The 17,513-nt window shown below is 36.3% G+C and overlaps 1 protein-coding gene across 1 annotated transcript in view; it reads left to right on the forward strand.

The window, feature by feature from the left end:
• Positions 1-17,513, forward strand: part of ATRNL1 (attractin like 1) — a 796,918-nt gene that overhangs the window by 169,793 nt on the left and 609,612 nt on the right. The window contains exons 15-17 of the mRNA XM_035029745.1: positions 3,375-3,556; positions 11,709-11,922; positions 13,992-14,180. Coding sequence (XP_034885636.1) covers positions 3,375-3,556; positions 11,709-11,922; positions 13,992-14,180 — 585 coding nt within the window. The remainder of the gene's footprint in view (positions 1-3,374; positions 3,557-11,708; positions 11,923-13,991; positions 14,181-17,513) is intronic.

The raw sequence follows: 17,513 nt of genomic DNA on the forward strand, positions 1-17,513 counted from the left end.
AAGCAATTTCAATTTATTTTTTACATATAATACTCTTCTTAGTAGACTCTAAGTACTCTTCCTTTTAAATATAAAAGGTAAAATCAGAAAATAGAAGAATAATGTAGGTATTTAACCAGTTCCATCTTCTTGTCATACAGGTAAACTGAGTCATACACTGGTAAAGCAACTTGCTCAAAGCTGCATGGCTTGTAAAATGGCAGATGTAACTACTAACTGGGTGTTCAGTTTTTGCCTTTGTCTATCCAGTGGTTTTGTTTGTTTTGTTACATTTTTTCAAAGAAAAGTTTCTGTGCCTGTGTAATTCTAAAAAGTCCTTGGAAATCCCATCAAAGGATTTATGTCATGCTTAGAAGTTCATGTAATAAAATAAAAATTAGAATGCCCTTAAAATACCATTCAGATTTTAGAATATTTAAATTTTGGGTTTTGTTTATATACTGACCTTTAAAAATTTTAAACAGTGATCTGTGCATGTGTGTTAACTTTGAAAATATTAGAGAATATTAATGCAGTTCTAGATTTTGAGAAGCAATAGTGAGATGACACTAAACTTGAAAGTAATATTGATATCTAAATGTTAAATTCTAAAATCAACATGTAGATCAGTAAAAATACAAAGTTGTTTTAAAAATTTTGGACCAAAGGGCCCCTGGTGGTGCAGTCGGTTAAGTGTCATGATCTCAGGGTCGTGAGATAGAGCCCCATGTAGGCTCAGCTCTGGGCATGGAGCCTGCTTAGGATTCTCTCTCTCCCTCTCCCTCTACCCCTCTTACCCCATGTACACACACACACTCTCTCTGTCAAATAAATAAATGTTTTTAAAAAAATCTTGGACCAAAATAAGCTTTGACTAAAGGAATATATATATTTAAAGGATGATTGCTACAATAAGAAGGGAATTTGATTGCCAGTGGAAGTTTGGAAAAATAAGTGAAGTCACGTTTGGTAGTACCCATCTACTCATTGCCCAGGAAAGAATGTTAGTTTGGTATGAGGGCTCCACTTGGCCAGGCTATTTTGGAGAATAATAAATACCATACAGTAAATACAATAAAAATTACATTATAAACTAATTCCCCTTGTTCTATGTTCATATTTACTAAGCAGCAACTTGGGTATATGTAGTTTGTTTTCCACTCAGCTTGTTTGAGGAAGTGAATGCTCCAGATGGAGGACCCTGTCTATCCAGAGTTGTGCTTTTCCATGAACATTTGTGAATTGCATCTTTTCATTGATCTCATATAAACTTGGCAATTTGAATTTATCTCACTAAACTCATTTTAAAAATTTACTGCTCCCCATTTAACTCTGAAGCTTGAGTTGATGGTCAGTATTACAAAGCCTAAACCATCAAAACATTCGGGTCAGTGGTATACTTTAGCCCCAAAGACCCATGCATTTGTTTTCATTTGTGTGATTTGTCAACCAGGTGTTTTTGTCTCATAAAAAAATGAGACAGGCAAAAGTAATCTAAATCCTTCCTTGATTCAGTAAGGTCACAAAAGCCATAATTAAACAAAACTTTCGCCTTGTTTCCTTAAAGTGATTAGGTACTTTGGATTCCAGAAGACAAGGAAGATTGCTATAGGGATAGCCTGAAAAAGAACATAAAGTTGTTTTAAACAATCTTATTAAATGATAATTATACTTTATTGAGGTATTACTATGTTCTAGGTACTATTCATAGTACCCAATTCAGTAGGGCAGCAGTTATTAAAGAACAGGAGTCCCATGCTCATGGACTCTTTCAGAGGGTCCATGAGGTCAAAACTAGTAATACTAAGATATTATTTGCTTTTTAAATTCTGATTCTCTCATGGGTTTACTATGGAGTTTTCCAAAGTCTACATAATATATGATTCCAATAGATTGGAGACATATATGAGACTACAGTTGTCTTATATTAAACCAACATTAAAGAGAGTTGCAAAAATGCAAAATAATGTTACACTTTTCACTATTTTTTTGTTTTGAAGACTATAATTCTTTTAAAATAAAATCTGCTTTTAATTTTAAGTTGTAATGTTTTCCCCCAAACATTTTATTATGAAAATTTTCAAATGTACAGAAAACTGGAAAGAATCCTAGAGAGGACACCCACCCAATCAATACCCTCACCCAGATTCTACACTGAACATTTTGCTCTGCTTTATCCCTGATCTATCCATCCCCCTATTCATTCATCAGTCTGTCTTAATTTTTTGATGCCAGTGGCCTGATTTGAATTGTCAGCTTCTCTTTCTCAGGGAGAGAATTTGATGACATGTCTCATTTGGGCCTGTATATAGCATAAAGGGGCAAGACACCCCAAAAGCTAGAAGAGTGTGTTTGTAATGAATTTTTAAATTATAATTTTAAGTGAATAAATAAATATATTTTTAAATGGTCAGTTTTAATTTTTAATATGGTCAAAGCCAATAGATAAAAAATGCATAAAGAAAAGATTTGTGAGGTCCTCAATAATTTTTAAGAAATAAAAAGATCTCGAGACCAAAATGTTTGAGAATTGCAGCTTTAGAACATTTCCAGAAATTTTGCACTACTGCATCTAAAGCCAAAGGTCGGGGCAAAAGGCACCAATACATTTAATGGGTATGGACACTAAAATGTAGTTAGACTTTATAGAACAGTGTATTAATGAAGCACTGCCTTATTAACTAGTACATACTAGAGCATAACTTTATAATGTATTTATAAATGTGTGTTTTAGAAAATAGGCACTTTTTTAAAGATCAACTTGTATTCTAAGGATAAACCACTGTTATTGAATAGTATGCTTAAATGTTAGAAAGACTTGAATACCTGTATAAAAATAAACATTAGAAAGCAAAAATTATAGCTTCTTTATTAAACATAAAAGAAATGAGACTTCTCTCCCCACAGTAATAATTAAAGAATCAAAGAACCCAGCTTATATCAAAATAGTGCACCTGGGCTATGGAAATTAGATACGGAAAGGAGGAATAACTTTGAAATTGCTTTGGTTATGTGCAGGTTATTTTCCTTTTAAGTGATCTTGTATAATATAAATTGGACCCGGAGACATAAATATAGTATTGATTTTATTAGTTGAGATACCATATGCCAAGACACTAGAAAACCTAGCAGATAGTCAATACATTTTAACAGATTTTATAGCCATAGCTTATATTATGCTTAAGAATTAAAGAAAAAATTAGGATCTTCTGTTTTTATTCTTCACCAAACTATTAGATAAATTTTATTTAGTAAATTGTATTGATATCCTTAGAATTTTTATCATTGAAAGTTATTTAAACAAATACAGACATTGTATTTAGAATTCTAAAATAACTGAAAAATACACATGCCTTTTGGTAATCTAAAAATAAGATATAATTTTTTTTTATTAGCTCATCTTTGTGGAGAAGGATGGAATCATATTGGTGATGCTTGTCTTAGAATCAATTCCAGTAGAGAAAGCTATGACAATGCAAAACTTTATTGCTATAATCTCAGTGGAAATCTTGCTTCATTAACAACCTCAAAAGAAGTAGAATTTGTTCTGGATGAAATACAGAAGTATACACAACAGGTAACACCTCTACTTGTTTATATCATGGAAATATGCCGAAAGTCCTATAATCATTAGTAGGGTTCATTCTTTTTGTTTTTAAATAAATTATTTTTACTAAATCTTGGAAGTAAAGTGGAACTGACTTCAAAAGTCAATTGGCACGAATTAATCTGTATATGTATTTGGGAATAAGATTTTCTAAATTACTCATCTTGTGTTTTGCATAGTGAACCACTATATTTCTTACCAAGAAATCATTTCATATGAATAAATACACTTAAAATACATGTGTATAAAATTTAAAAATTTGCTTTTTTTAAAGATTTTATTTATTTATTTGTCAGAGAGAGAGAGAGCATGAGCAGGGAGAGCGACAGGCAGAGCAGGCAGAGGAGAAGCAGGCTCGCCCCTGAGCAAGGAGCCCAATGCGGGACTCGATCCCAGGACTCTGGGATCATGACCTGAGCCGAAGGCAGATGTTTAACAACAGCCACCCAGGTGTCCCAAGAATTTGTTTTGAAGTGTAATGACTTCGTAACTTGAGATGTCCCTTATAATTAAAACACTAGAGGGACAGCTGGTTGGCTCAGTCAGTTGGGCGTCTGACTCTTGGTTTCAGCTCAGGTCATGATCTCATGGGTCCTGGGATCAAGCCTCTCTTGGTCTCTGTGCTGAAGACAGAGCCTGCTTGGGATTCTCTCCCTTTCCCTCTATTCCTCCCCCTACTCAGGTTCTCTCTTTCTCTCTCTCAAATAAATAAATAATAAAAATAATTAAAACACTAGACCAACACATTGGTTACATTTGCATATATGTGTTTTTTGTGAGTGTGTGTGTCTGTTGTGAGTTGGGTTTTTGAATTATGTTACTTTTTTTAGGTGTAGATTTGCTTGAAATAATATACTAAGGGTTAGCAGAAATAAAACCAATTTTTAAAGTATGTAGAAGCTATTGGAACATACAGCACTTGGAAACTGTTTCACTATTCAGGGGGTTTTATGGAAAGTATTTCCATAAAAAAATGGAATATTTCTTTGAAAACTGGGTGATAAATATTAAGGAGGGCATGTGTGGTGATGAGCATTGGCGGTTACAGGCAACTAATGAATTGTTGAACACTACATCAAAAATAATGATATACTATCTGTTGGCTAATTGAACATAATAAAAAATGAAAGCTATCAAAATATTATTTTATAAGACATTTCTAAGGAATTTACAGTATTTTCTACTGTTGAATTGTTAAAATACAGTCAACTCTTAAGAGTAGATTATGTAAGGAAGTTTGAAAATAATTTACTAAACCTAGTTTTGAAATACTTTATTTAGTTCATGTACTTACTTGAAATGTACTAATATAAACTGTCATAGCATCATAGCAGATTTTTGTATTTTGTTTCAAAAATAAAATTAGAACTCATATTAGATCAGGTGATAAGACTAAACAATAATAAATGCCTCAAATCTGTAGTTTGTACTAGATTTGGCCTTATGTTTAAGATAAAAACACAACACACACATAGACACCCTATGGTCAATAATGCACAAAGTAGCATAATTTCTATACAAATAATATAGGTGTATCTATAATTCAGCTGTTACTTTGAAAACTCTATTAGGCCAGATCTCAGCGGCTTTATTTTGACTTTCAGTTATGATTTTTATTTGGACAAATAGTGTATTGGTACTTCAAAACTCCACTTCAAAAGAGACAATTTTGGCTTGAAAATATTTTAGAGAAAATATTACCAATTACTTGCTATAGAAATACTTAAGTAATGTTTTCTTGGTATAGCTGATTTTAAAGCATGAGGACTGTATCATCAAAGTGATGGAGAGCATGCAATTGGGCATACTACTTATCTTTAAAACTTAATAGCAAGTTAATCTCTCCAGCTCTATATTCTTCATCTGTAACAGGGATAATAATCATAGCTACCTTGTAGGTTTATTGTGAGAAAAAATAAGATAATGCATATAAAGAATATAATTTTTATTTTTGAGTGTTTACAGTAATTATTATTGTTTACATTTTAAGGTTGTCATTTTTGTATCAGTTTTCTTTGCTGCTATTACTACTATTTCCAGGAATCATTATTTAGAATTCTTAGGTAACTAGATGAATTTATTTGATGAATAGTTAATACTGATATTAATTGTGGAAAAATATTTGCCCCAGACTACTATTTTAATTTTTCCATGGTGAATGAGAAATCCTCCCTGCTGCTCCCCTCCTCCTGCCCTCCGCTGACTGCCCCGGGTAGTTGTACTAGAACCTTTTATCTCTTAAGATCATTCCTGATTTTTGATGAAGAATAGGATACTGATTTTACTTTTATTACTAACAGAGGAATATGCATCTGGTGTTTAAAAAGTGATATAAGAACAGTTTTTATAAATGTTAAAAAAATTAGGGGGACTTATGCACACTCCCTTTTGAAAATTGTTTTTTTTTCTTAATTAAACTAGTTCTTTTTTTAAATTTTTTTAATTATGTTATGTTAATCACCATACATTACATCATTAGTTTTAGATGAAGTGTTCCATGATTCATTGTTTGCATATAACACCCAGTGCTCCATTCAGTACGTGCCCTCTTTAATACCCATCACCAGGCTAACCCATCCCCCCACCCCTCTCCCCTCTAGAACCCTCACCTAGCTAACTTTTGTAGGACTTTGAGTTGGCCGGCACATGAAGATATTTGCAGGGAGGCAATAGAAGCATCTATGGTTTTTTTTCTTTGTCTTGTTTGACAGCTACTAGCCTGATGGCTGGAAGGCAAGATGTATGTCATTTCATGTAGGAGAGACACCAATTGATTTTTTCAAAAATATTTTAGAAAAATGTGAGAAGATATATTTGTAAAGTTTTATTTTTAATTACATGGTTATTATAAAACATAAATTAATCTTATATTCTTGTGATGCCAGGGGCTTCATTTCTTCATTTATAAAATTGGGAAACAGTTACCAATGAGCATTTAAAGATTAGTTCTGTTGAATATGTATCACTTATGAAGTATTATTATTGGTAGGTCCACACACTTTGAGCTTTAGGAAGTACTAGTATTTGGCATTACAGCTCTCTTGCTTTTTTCCTTGTTCAAAATATAGTATTTTTAGTTTTTACACTATAATCTTGAAATGTGCTATTTTAGAAGTTGTGTATTTCAAGGTTTCTTGTGTTCCTCATTTTTTCTTGCTTGTTATTATAGATCATAAAGATTGGACTAACAGTTATTTTGGATGTGTGAGGAAATTAGATTTGAGATTGGTGGACTAGCATGTCCTAGGAAAGAAAAATGTTTTATTTCATTAGAAAGCTGAGCTTTAGCAAAATTTCAAAGGTAGGAGCTTCTGCAAGGTGACATTCCATTAAGCATACCTTTATGTAAAATGAATTATATCCCAAGTCATTCCAGTTGTATACACTTAAGATAACCCTTCCTTGGCAAATAAAGACAGGCAAATTCAGGCAATTTAAAGAGATATCCTGGGTCAAATAATCATTTACTTATCGGAAATGGCTAATGAAATGTTGTAATGATTTATGGTGTCCTGCAGTAAATTTTCATAATACAGTAATTTGTCTTTGATTTTCAACTGCCTGTCCAGTTCATTTACTGGGTAATAGTTACTTTAAATGTTTTATCAATGGCTTCATTTTTCTGTTTCTCTCCTCTTCCTCTCAGATCCTTATCATGATGAGTTAGGGAGTAATATTTCATTTTAAATGACTTGTCTTTGCTATAGATAGTCGGAAATGTAGGCAGAGTCACTGTAATGTGAAGCACAGTCATTGATCTGGAATATCTATGTTGGATTGACTCCTGCTGTTATTATCAAGAACTATAAAAATGTTATAATTTTTTGTTTTCAAAATATCTTTCAGAATAATGTATGAAATATATGGTGATTGCAAGACAAAGCAGCATGTGTATTTTTATTTATTTATTTATTTTTATTTTTTTATTTTATTTTTTTTTAAAAGATTTTATTTATTTATTTGACAGAGACAGAGACAGCGAGAGCAGGAACACAAGCAGGGGCAGAGGGAGAGGGAGAAGCAGGCTTCCTGCTGAGCCGGGAGCCCGATGCGGGACTCGATCCCAGGACCCTGGGATCATGACCTGAGCTGAAGGCAGTCGCTTAACCGACTGAGCCACCCACGCGCCCAGCATGTGTATTTTTATAATTAGAAACATTTATTAAGTACTATCTCTGTCTCAGGAATTGGATGGTGCAAAATAACCATATCTGTTCTAATGAACTTTGGTTCACAAAATTTATTGACTACCTACTATCTGTACAGTATTTTACTAAGTGATATGAGATCTGTCATAATGAATATTCATAGGGTATTTTAATTGTATTTAAGAAATATTTGTTGAATGTTTACTATGAAATTTATTGTAGTTTTACACCTTGCAAATTTCTAGGTCTATAGCTATCTTTAGAAGCTCGGTAGGACTATTTGTATAACATACTTAGAATAAACACTGGATATATCTATCTTATATCTGTATGTTAAACACTCAAATAGAGAGACATATTTTTCTCTCTCCTGATAGTCCACAATGTAAAAAAGGTGATGTGGAGTTTTGAAATCACCTCGCGTTATAATATTATTAACTTAGTAACTTAGAAAATAAATATATTATGTATATTAAGGCAGAAGTGTTTAAGAATCATGTCAGCAAGATGACAGGATGGAAATTTCCAGCTCTTGTTCCCTCACGGAAACATCGGTTTGAACAACCATTCATATACAAAAATATCTTTGCAAGAGCTAGGTAATCTATGTAAGAGATTATAGCACTTGGGAGAAGTGCAAAAATAAGAAAGGACAGTTTTACATTACCTGCATCATCCCTCGCTCAAGCCCATGCAGGGCAGTGAAGCATGGTGAGAGATATCTCTGCAAAGGGGAAGGAGAGTGAAATGAGCACCTGACTTTGCTGTTGACCCCAGCTCCAGGGCTTCTCTAGTGAACCCTGGTGCCCAATTGGTTCCTGCTGACCCAGACACCAGGCATGCTCCAGACTGATGACATGGCCTCACACTCTAGGCTGGCCTCCTGTGGCCCTAGGTTCCAGGAGACCTAAGGTCCATGACCTTCCCAGTATACTCTAGTACTGGTTCCTGTGGACCCAAGACCAGGCTCACCCCTGGAAATTCAAGCTTCAGGCCCTTCCCTGCATACCCAACCTTCAGGCTTACCCCCGTGCTCCCAGGTACCAGGCCCATCCTTCATGGACTCAGAACCAGGCCTGCCTCCATGGATCTGGTCACCAGGCCTACCCTAGAGACCCTGGCACCAGGCTAGCCCCCACAGACTCTGGACCAGGTCCATACCCATGAGTCCAGGTGCCAGGCTCACCCCAGCACTAAGCTGGCATCCATGGATTCAGGATCGAAAATTATCCCAGTGCCAGGTTAACCTCCATGTTTCCTTCAGTCTGTCCCAAGAAATTCAGGCTCCATATTGGCCCTTGTGGACCCAGCTGCAGGCCTGCCACCATGGACGCAGGTTCTAGGCTTGCCCTCATGGACCTAGTTACCATGCCTACTTCAATGGACCCTTGTACCAGGTGGCCCCTGTGCACCCAGGATCCAGGTCTGTACCTACATAAACAGATTCTGGACCCACTCCCACAAATCCAGGCAGTTGGCCTGCTCATGTGGACACAATCTCCAGACCTACTGCAATGGTCCTAAGCTCCAGGCTTGTCCCTGTGAATCCAGGTACCAGGCAGGTCCCTGTGGACCCAGACTCTAGACCTGATCACCCACTGACCTAGCCACCAGGCTAGCCTAGCTGAGTACTCCAGCAGTAAACCCGCCTGTGGATTCTACTACATAGCCCTCTAGAATTTCTAGATAAGCTGAATGATGAAGAGTTTCCTTACTGAAGTCCATCTATAAAGATTGAAAGAAGTAGTTACTTTTTCAAATGAGACACCAATACAAAGCCACAGGGATCACAAAAAATCAGGGAAATATGACACTACCAGAGCAACAGGGTAAAATATCAGTAACTGACCCTAAATAATGGAAAACTAAAAACTGTCTGACAATTCAAAATAATCATCTAAAAGAAGCTTAGTGAGCTAAAAGAGATATAGATAGACAACTAAATTATATTAGGAAAATAATACGTGAACAAAATGAGAAATTTAACAAAGACATAGAAATCATAAAAAAGAACCAAACAGAATTATAGAGCTAAAGAGCACTGTGACTGAACTAAAAAAATTCATACAGCACTTCAATAGCAGACATTGTCAAGCAGAAGAAAAGAATCAATGAGCTCAAAGACAAGTCATTTGAAATTATCCAGTCAGAAGTGGAAAAAGAAAAAAAGAATGAAAAAAAAGTGAAGAAAGTCTATGGGACTTATGATAGACCATCAGATGCATCCATACCTGGATTATGGGACTGCCAGGAGGCATAGAGAAAGCAAAAAGGGGTAGAAAGCTCTTTAAAGAAATAATATCAGGAAACTTCTCAAATCTGAAACTTCTCAAATGAACATCCAGATCCATGAGACCCCAAATAGATTAAAAACATCAAGAGACCTTCACCAAGATTATACATTATAACAGAGAGCCCAGAAACAAATCCATGCTTTTATGGTCAATTGATCATCAACAGAGGTGCCAAGAACACACAATGGGGAAAGGACAGTCTCTTCCGTAAATGGTGCTGGGAAAACTGGATATCTTCATGCAGAAGAATGAAAGTAGACCCTTATCTCATACCATATATAAAATCTGAAAACGGATTAAAGACACAAGTGGAAGAACTGAAACGGTAAAAATTCTAGAAGAAAACATGGAGAAAAGGCTTCTTGACAGTGGTCAGGGCAATGATTTTTTGGAAATGACCCTGAGAGTACAGGCAAGGAGCAAAAATAGACAAATGGCATTGCATCAAGCTAATAAGCTTCTGCACAGCAAAGAAGGCAATCAGCACAGTAAAGAGACAACCTGTGGAGTGGGAGGAAATGTTTGTAAACCATACGTCTGGTAATGAGTTAATGTCCAAAATATATAAGAACTCAAATAACTCAATAGCAAAGAAAACCCACTGAAGAAATGGGCAAAGGATACGAATAGACATTTTTCCACAGAGAATATATAGATCGCCAACAGGCATATGGTAAAAAGCTGGACATCACTAATCATCAGGGAAATACAAATCAAAATCAAAGTGACACATCATCTCACACCTGTTAGAATGGCTGTTAACAAAAAGAAAATAGGTAAGTTGGCAAAGATGTGGAGAAAAAGGAACCCTTGTACACTGTTGGTGGGAATGCAAATTGGTATAGTCAATTTGAAAAACAGTATGGGGGTTCCTCAAAAAATTAAAAGTAGAACTACCAAGTGATCCAGCAATCCCATGTCTGGGTATATATCCAAAGGGAATGTAAACAGGGTATCAATGAGATATCTGCACTCCCATATTCATTGCAGCATTATTCACAATAGCCAAAGTATGGAAACAGCCTGTGTTCATCGATGGGCAGATGGATAAAGAAAATGAAATGTGATATGTGATATTATATATATGTATGTGTGATATATATGTGAGATAGATAGATAGATAATGGCATATTACGTAGCCTTACAAAAGTGGAAAATCTTGCCATTTGCAACAACATGTATAAACCTGGAGGACATTATGCTAGGTGAAATAAGCCAGATACAGAAAGACAAATACTGACGATTGTACTTATATGTGAAATCTAAAAAAGTCAAACTCATAAAAGCGGAAAGTAGAATGGTGGTTGCCGGGTGCAGGGGATGAGGGAAATGTAAGGATATAGGTCAAAAGGTACAAAGTTTCAGTTATACAGGATAAATAAGCTCTGGATATTTATAACTTCATTTTGTAGAAGAGGAAACTGAGGTTCACAAGGGCTAAATAACTGACCCCAATTATGTAGGATGAGTGCAAAAATCTATGTTTGAAAAATAGTGTTCTTTTCTACATCATTCTCCAAAATGTACTGGAAATGTTAATTATCCTTAGTACAGGAAGTCATTAGAAAGGCAATTCTATATATCTTTAAATGTAATTTTTAATGATAATGAGCTATTTGCTAAGGAATATGACTTTTTATATCTAACTTTTTTTAATGCTCCGTTTGCTATTGTTTACAGAAAGTATCACCGTGGGTAGGCTTGCGCAAGATCAATATATCCTACTGGGGATGGGAAGACATGTCTCCTTTTACAAACACAACACTGCAGTGGCTTCCTGGTGAACCGAATGATTCTGGGTTCTGTGCATATCTGGAAAAGGCTGCAGTGGCAGGCCTAAAAGCTAATCCTTGTACATCTATGGCAGATGGCCTTGTCTGTGAAAAACCTGTTGGTAAGTAGTAAACTAGTATTTCTTTAAAAATATTATGTTTCCAACTCCTCTTCTTACCACCCCCTTCGCTTGTGACAGTCTGTGTGCCTGAGGTAAGTTTCACCATCTTTTTATGATGTTGATTCCCTGATAATTTTAGTAAGTTTTATCTTTATCCACATTCCCCACTTACTATTAGTGACCTTAGGGTTAACTTGTGAAAATACCAAAATTTTATTATTTTATGCAATCTTTATTTCTTGGTTGAATCTATTCTTAATTTTGTTAACATCTTTTACTTTTATAATAATAGTGTTTGGAAGAAAGATTTGCTTTTAAGATTAACAACTAATTTAGAATCATTTTCATCTTATAGATCTATTTCATTTGGCAAGTAAGAAGAAACTATTCTGTTATATCTTTTTTTTGCCTAATATGTCATTTTGTGGTGATTGACTTTTATTATTTTTTATATTGGCCATAATATTCAAACCCAAAACCTGTACTAATTATGTTGTAATTTTTTTATTTGGTTTTATTAGCCCGTATAAAATGTTAGACATGGACATTGTTTTTTTAAGTTTTTATTTTAATTCCAGTTAATGAACGTACAGTGTAATATTAGTTTCCGGTGTATAGGATAGTGTCTCAACATTTCCATACAACACCCGGTGCTCATCACAACAAGTGCACTCCTTAATCCCCATCATCTATTTCACCCATCCCCCCCAGCCCCTCCCCTCTGGTCACCATCAGTTTGTTCTCTATAGTTGAAAGTCTGGTTTTTCATTTGTCTCTCTCTCTCTTTTGCCTTTGCTCATTTGTTTTGTTTCTTAAATTCCACATATGAGTGAAATCATATGGTATTTGTCTTAAAATGGATTTTTTTAAGTGATAAAGGAATATTGAATTATTTTCTCTTTTTAAACATTTTTATTTTTGTGAAATATACATAATATAAAATTTACCATTTTCACCATTTTTAAATGTGAAGTTCAGTGTTATTAAGTGCATCTACATTATTGTGCATTAATCAACACCATGTATCTCCAGAACTTTCTCATCTTCCCAAACTCTATACCCATTAAACAATAACTCTCCATACCTCCCTCCCCCAATCCCTGACAACCACCTTCTACTTTCTGTGTCTATGAGTTTGACTAATCCAATTACCTCATATAGATGGAATCATAAGGTGTATGAACTTTTATGGCTGGCTTGTTTCCCTTAACATAATGTCTTCAAGGTTCATCCATATTGTAGCATATGTTAGAATTTTCTTCCATTTTTAGCCTGAATAATTTTCCATTGTATGTACATCCAACATTTTGTTTATACATTCATCCATCAATGTACACCTGAGTTGCTTTTACTTATTGGCTGTTGTGAGTAATGATGTTATGAACATGGGTTTGCAAATATCTTTTCCAGTTCCAGTTTCACATCTTCTGGGTATATAGGCAGAAGTGGAATTGCTGTATCATATGGTAATACTATGTTTAATTTTTGAGGAATTGCCATACTGTTTGCCATAGAGGTTGTACCATTTTACATTTCTACCAGCAATGAACAAAGGTTCACATCATTGCTAGCATTTAAAAAAAAATATTTATTTAAAGGGTGTGATATTCTATTTCATGTAAAGATTTTATAGTTATAGTTTTATTTTTATTGTTTGTTTATATCAGAGACATGTTAACTGACAGGGCATTTGTTTTGATAAGGTATGGAATGTTTATGGAAAACATTTTAGTGGGAAAGTAAATAATGATTGTGTAATATTTAGCCAAAGATAGAAAACTAGGTCATGGGCTACATTTCTAAGTTTTTAAATTATGTAACTTTATGTACTTTGTAAAGGATTAAAATTTTCCTAAGAAGTATAATTTTCAAATTTAATAGTAAATTTAAGAAGTGTTAACATCTCATCTTCATTTTCGTTTACCTTATCACGTAGTTTTTGCTATAATTTTTATCCCACACTTGGCTTATTTGAAACATTCCCTAAACCACGAAACAAATGAAACCCGTATATCTGTGTTAAAATACAGTTAACAAATAAAATAATTATATTTGTTGATTTATTCCAGTTAGTCCAAATCAAAACGCAAGGCCATGCAAAAAGCCCTGTTCCCTGCGGACATCCTGCTCCAACTGTACCAGCAATGGCATGGAGTGTATGTGGTGCAGTAGTAGGAGACGATGCGTTGACTCGAACGCGTACATAATCTCTTTCCCATATGGACAGTGTCTGGAGTGGCAAACTGCCACTTGCTCTCGTAAGTATTTTCTAGAGTGCCTTTTCATTTAAGGCAACATAAATCAATTTCCTGTGATGGAAGGAGGAATGAAACATTTGAAAATGTTTTTAAAAGATGGGAAAAAGTGTTGCAGCTAGTTTTAAAACCTTTTAATGGTATAAGCCCCAGATTTATACCGTTTTGCCACGTTTTTGCTCTCCCCGACTCTGAGTGTACTTTGCAGATAGTTGAACACTTCACGAAAGTGCTTATTATTGCAAAGATCGCATATTGCTTTGTTGTGCTTCTTTAGTGTCCTTTAATCTAGCACAGTTTCCATGTCTTACACAACGGATATTTTTAAAGAATCAACACCATTTGTTTTGTAAGTGTCCCAATTTGGATCTAATTCTTTCCTCATGATTAGATTCAAATTAAGCATTTTTTGGCAAGAATATCAGTCGCATCATGGTGGTGTATCTACTGCAAAGGCAGGATGCGGTCTTGGAATCACATGGAGAGTCATGTCAGCAGGGCGGTACTGGGCTTGCTGTGGGTTGTACTTCAGGAGAAGATCTTACTCCTCGCTGGTCTCGTGTTTTGTAAGGACTGGAGGACGAAGATGCACCTGGCTAAGTGTGTGATACTGGGTACCGTGTGGTTATGAGAGTGGACTTTCTTGCAAAGGCAAATTTCATCAGGACGCTCCTGCCAAGGGAATTGCATAACACTGCTGATGGCACCTGGTGTCCTTGTAGGAACGTGAAGCCACATGCAGGGTTTTTCTGCTTGGGAAAATGTAGAAGCTGCTGGCCTCAGCTAGCTTTGTGCTAGCAGAAAATATGGTTTATCATTCCACGATCTACCCTTTGACACTGGGGCTCATCAAAAAATGCCTTTCCAACAGGGACATGAAGTAATTGGTCTGCTCAGATTTATAATAAGAAGGTAGGAACGATTATTTACTTCCATTGCTCCCACCACCTGCTTTTCAGTGTTGAATTGATTCATTCATGCCACACTAATTGGGGCCTCTCCCTCCTGTGACTGATCCAGATTTTACGTCCTTTTCTTTTCTTTTCTTTTTTTTTTAAGTTGAAAATAGAGCTACCAGACTTTACGTCCTTTTTGGGACATATGGGGAGTATACTCTGCATGTGCCCGGGGTCACCATTCCACAACCACAGTTAGCTGCAGAATCACCTTAGATAAGTTGGAGTTCAAGTGTATGTTCATCCAGAAATCCTTTATTTATACAAAGCAAAACATCTATTCACTTGCTAATTCCAAACAGGCACAGATGAAATGAGAGGAATATTTTGTTCCTCTTCAGTTCCCCACTGCCCAACGCCTTTATGTCTAGGAAGCTCACTATGACAGAAGCACCAGGAATCCTTAGGTTTGTTTAGTTTTATTTTTCTTCCCAATACTTTTACCTGCAATAAGCTGGGTTCGCAATGAGCAAATCCAATTAACAGGTGCCAGGTCCGGTCCCAGAGGGACTGCGGTGACAGTGTAGTGAAAGGAGACAAAATAGCAGCCTCTTGAAGTCCCGTCTGGGTTAAGCTCAGGAATGTGTTGTAGTTGAAGAGTGTTCAATGGGATAGGGAAGGGACAGTTTTAATCTTTCTAAGGGAATACTCGTCAGGGGATCTTGTCATCCCAAGTCTAGTTGTTTTCTCCTAACAATTGCTCTAAGTTATACACTATTATGCCTTCTCTCACCTGATCTTTGCAACTCTTGTAGGTCCAGTTCAGATTTTTGCATCAGTCCACTGGCTTTCTCCTGTTCCTTTCCGTCCTGCAAGCAGGCACTTGCAGGTTTCCTGGGAGTTTGGGCCATAACGCAGCTTGTTTCTGCAACTTTTTAAAGTTCCTTCTGGACTTTCTTTCAGCCTGTTGGCTTCCTTACATTCCTTCCCTAGGAGCAGCCACTGACAACATGACTATGATGATGTATGGATAAGTATCCTAGCAGCAACATGCATTGTCTGCCCATCCATTCTTCCTTCCGTCCTTCCTCTGAGCTCTCTTGTTTCTACTCTAAGAGGAAGGAAGAGCTGCTTCTTTTAAGAGGAGCTTCCTAAGTCTGAGATACCTTTTGGTGGTGAACCTACTATTTTGAGGCTTGCCCCTGGGATCTTGTGGCCCACAGACAACATGGCCACCCAGTTATAAGCTCTTCTTGCTCGGATGAGTGACCTCCTCATTTAGAGGTAGCCAGCTGCTTAAGACAGTGCAGGTGGAGACTCACTGGCCTTTCCAGAGCTTACATCACTCCCAAAGATAGCCCAATAGTCTACCAACCCAGCCAAACCTGTATTTGCTCCGGCACCACTGTTGCATGAAGAGCTGAGACAAAACAGTAAGTGCCACAATGTAGGGTAGAACTTCTAGGTTGTGGCTGTTGGATATATTTGTTTCCCCAGGCTCTTGGCATCAAGTGGAGAGGTGTTCCTGGGATGGGCATGGCTGGGTATATTAGGCATTGAGTTCCTTGTTGCTATCCTTTTTTAGGAATTTTGATAGGGAATGGGGATGGACCTCATTCAGTGCATGGCACTGGGGTTGTTGCTGACATAAAATGGTCTTACTCCCACAGAAAACATCTTATTAGGAGTCAGCTGCCCAGAGGAGCTGCATACCAGTGCTGGAGACTTGCGGGGAGCTGAGAGACAGTACTCAGGCTCTCCTGCCTTCATAATCATGTTTGTCTTTCCACAATCATTAATGTTTGGTGAAAGAAACCAGACACAAAAGATTACATACTGTGTGACTCCATTTAGGTAAAGTTCAAAAATAGGCAAAACTAAGCTCTCTTGTTTAGGAATGAATATTTAGGTAAAACTGTAGAGTAAGGCAAAAATTAATGTAAATGACAGATAGTGGGTACTGCTGGGAGAAGATTGGTGTGCTGAGTAGGAGAGGGGTACAAGGGGGGCAGTGTTCCACCTACAGGCTGGGTGCAGGCACAGAGCATTTCTGGACCATAATTTATTAATCTCACATTTTTCTTTATGGACTTCTCTGTGTGTGTTATAGGATAAAAGGGTAAAAGGTAGGGAAAAAGAAGCTTGTAAAGTTTCCAAGCTCTTAGATGCTTAAGAACTTTCTTCTTCTTTTTTTTTTTTTAAATATTTTATTTATTTATTTGATAGAGACACAGTGAGAGCAGGAACACAAGCAGGGGGAATGGGAGAGGGAGAAGCAGGCTTCCCGCTGAGCAGGGAGCCCGATGTGGGGCTCGATCCCAGGACCCTGGGATCATGACCTAAGCCGAAGGCAGATGCTCAGTGACTGAGCCGCCCAGGTGCCCCAAGATTTGCTTAAGAACTTTCTAAAAATTGTTTAGAGTTAAATCTAAGTCGTCTT

Source organism: Mirounga leonina, unplaced genomic scaffold (genome assembly GCF_011800145.1).
Source record: "Mirounga leonina isolate KUSES-001 unplaced genomic scaffold, KU_Mleo_1.0 Mir_114, whole genome shotgun sequence".
NCBI lineage: Eukaryota > Metazoa > Chordata > Mammalia > Carnivora > Phocidae > Mirounga > Mirounga leonina.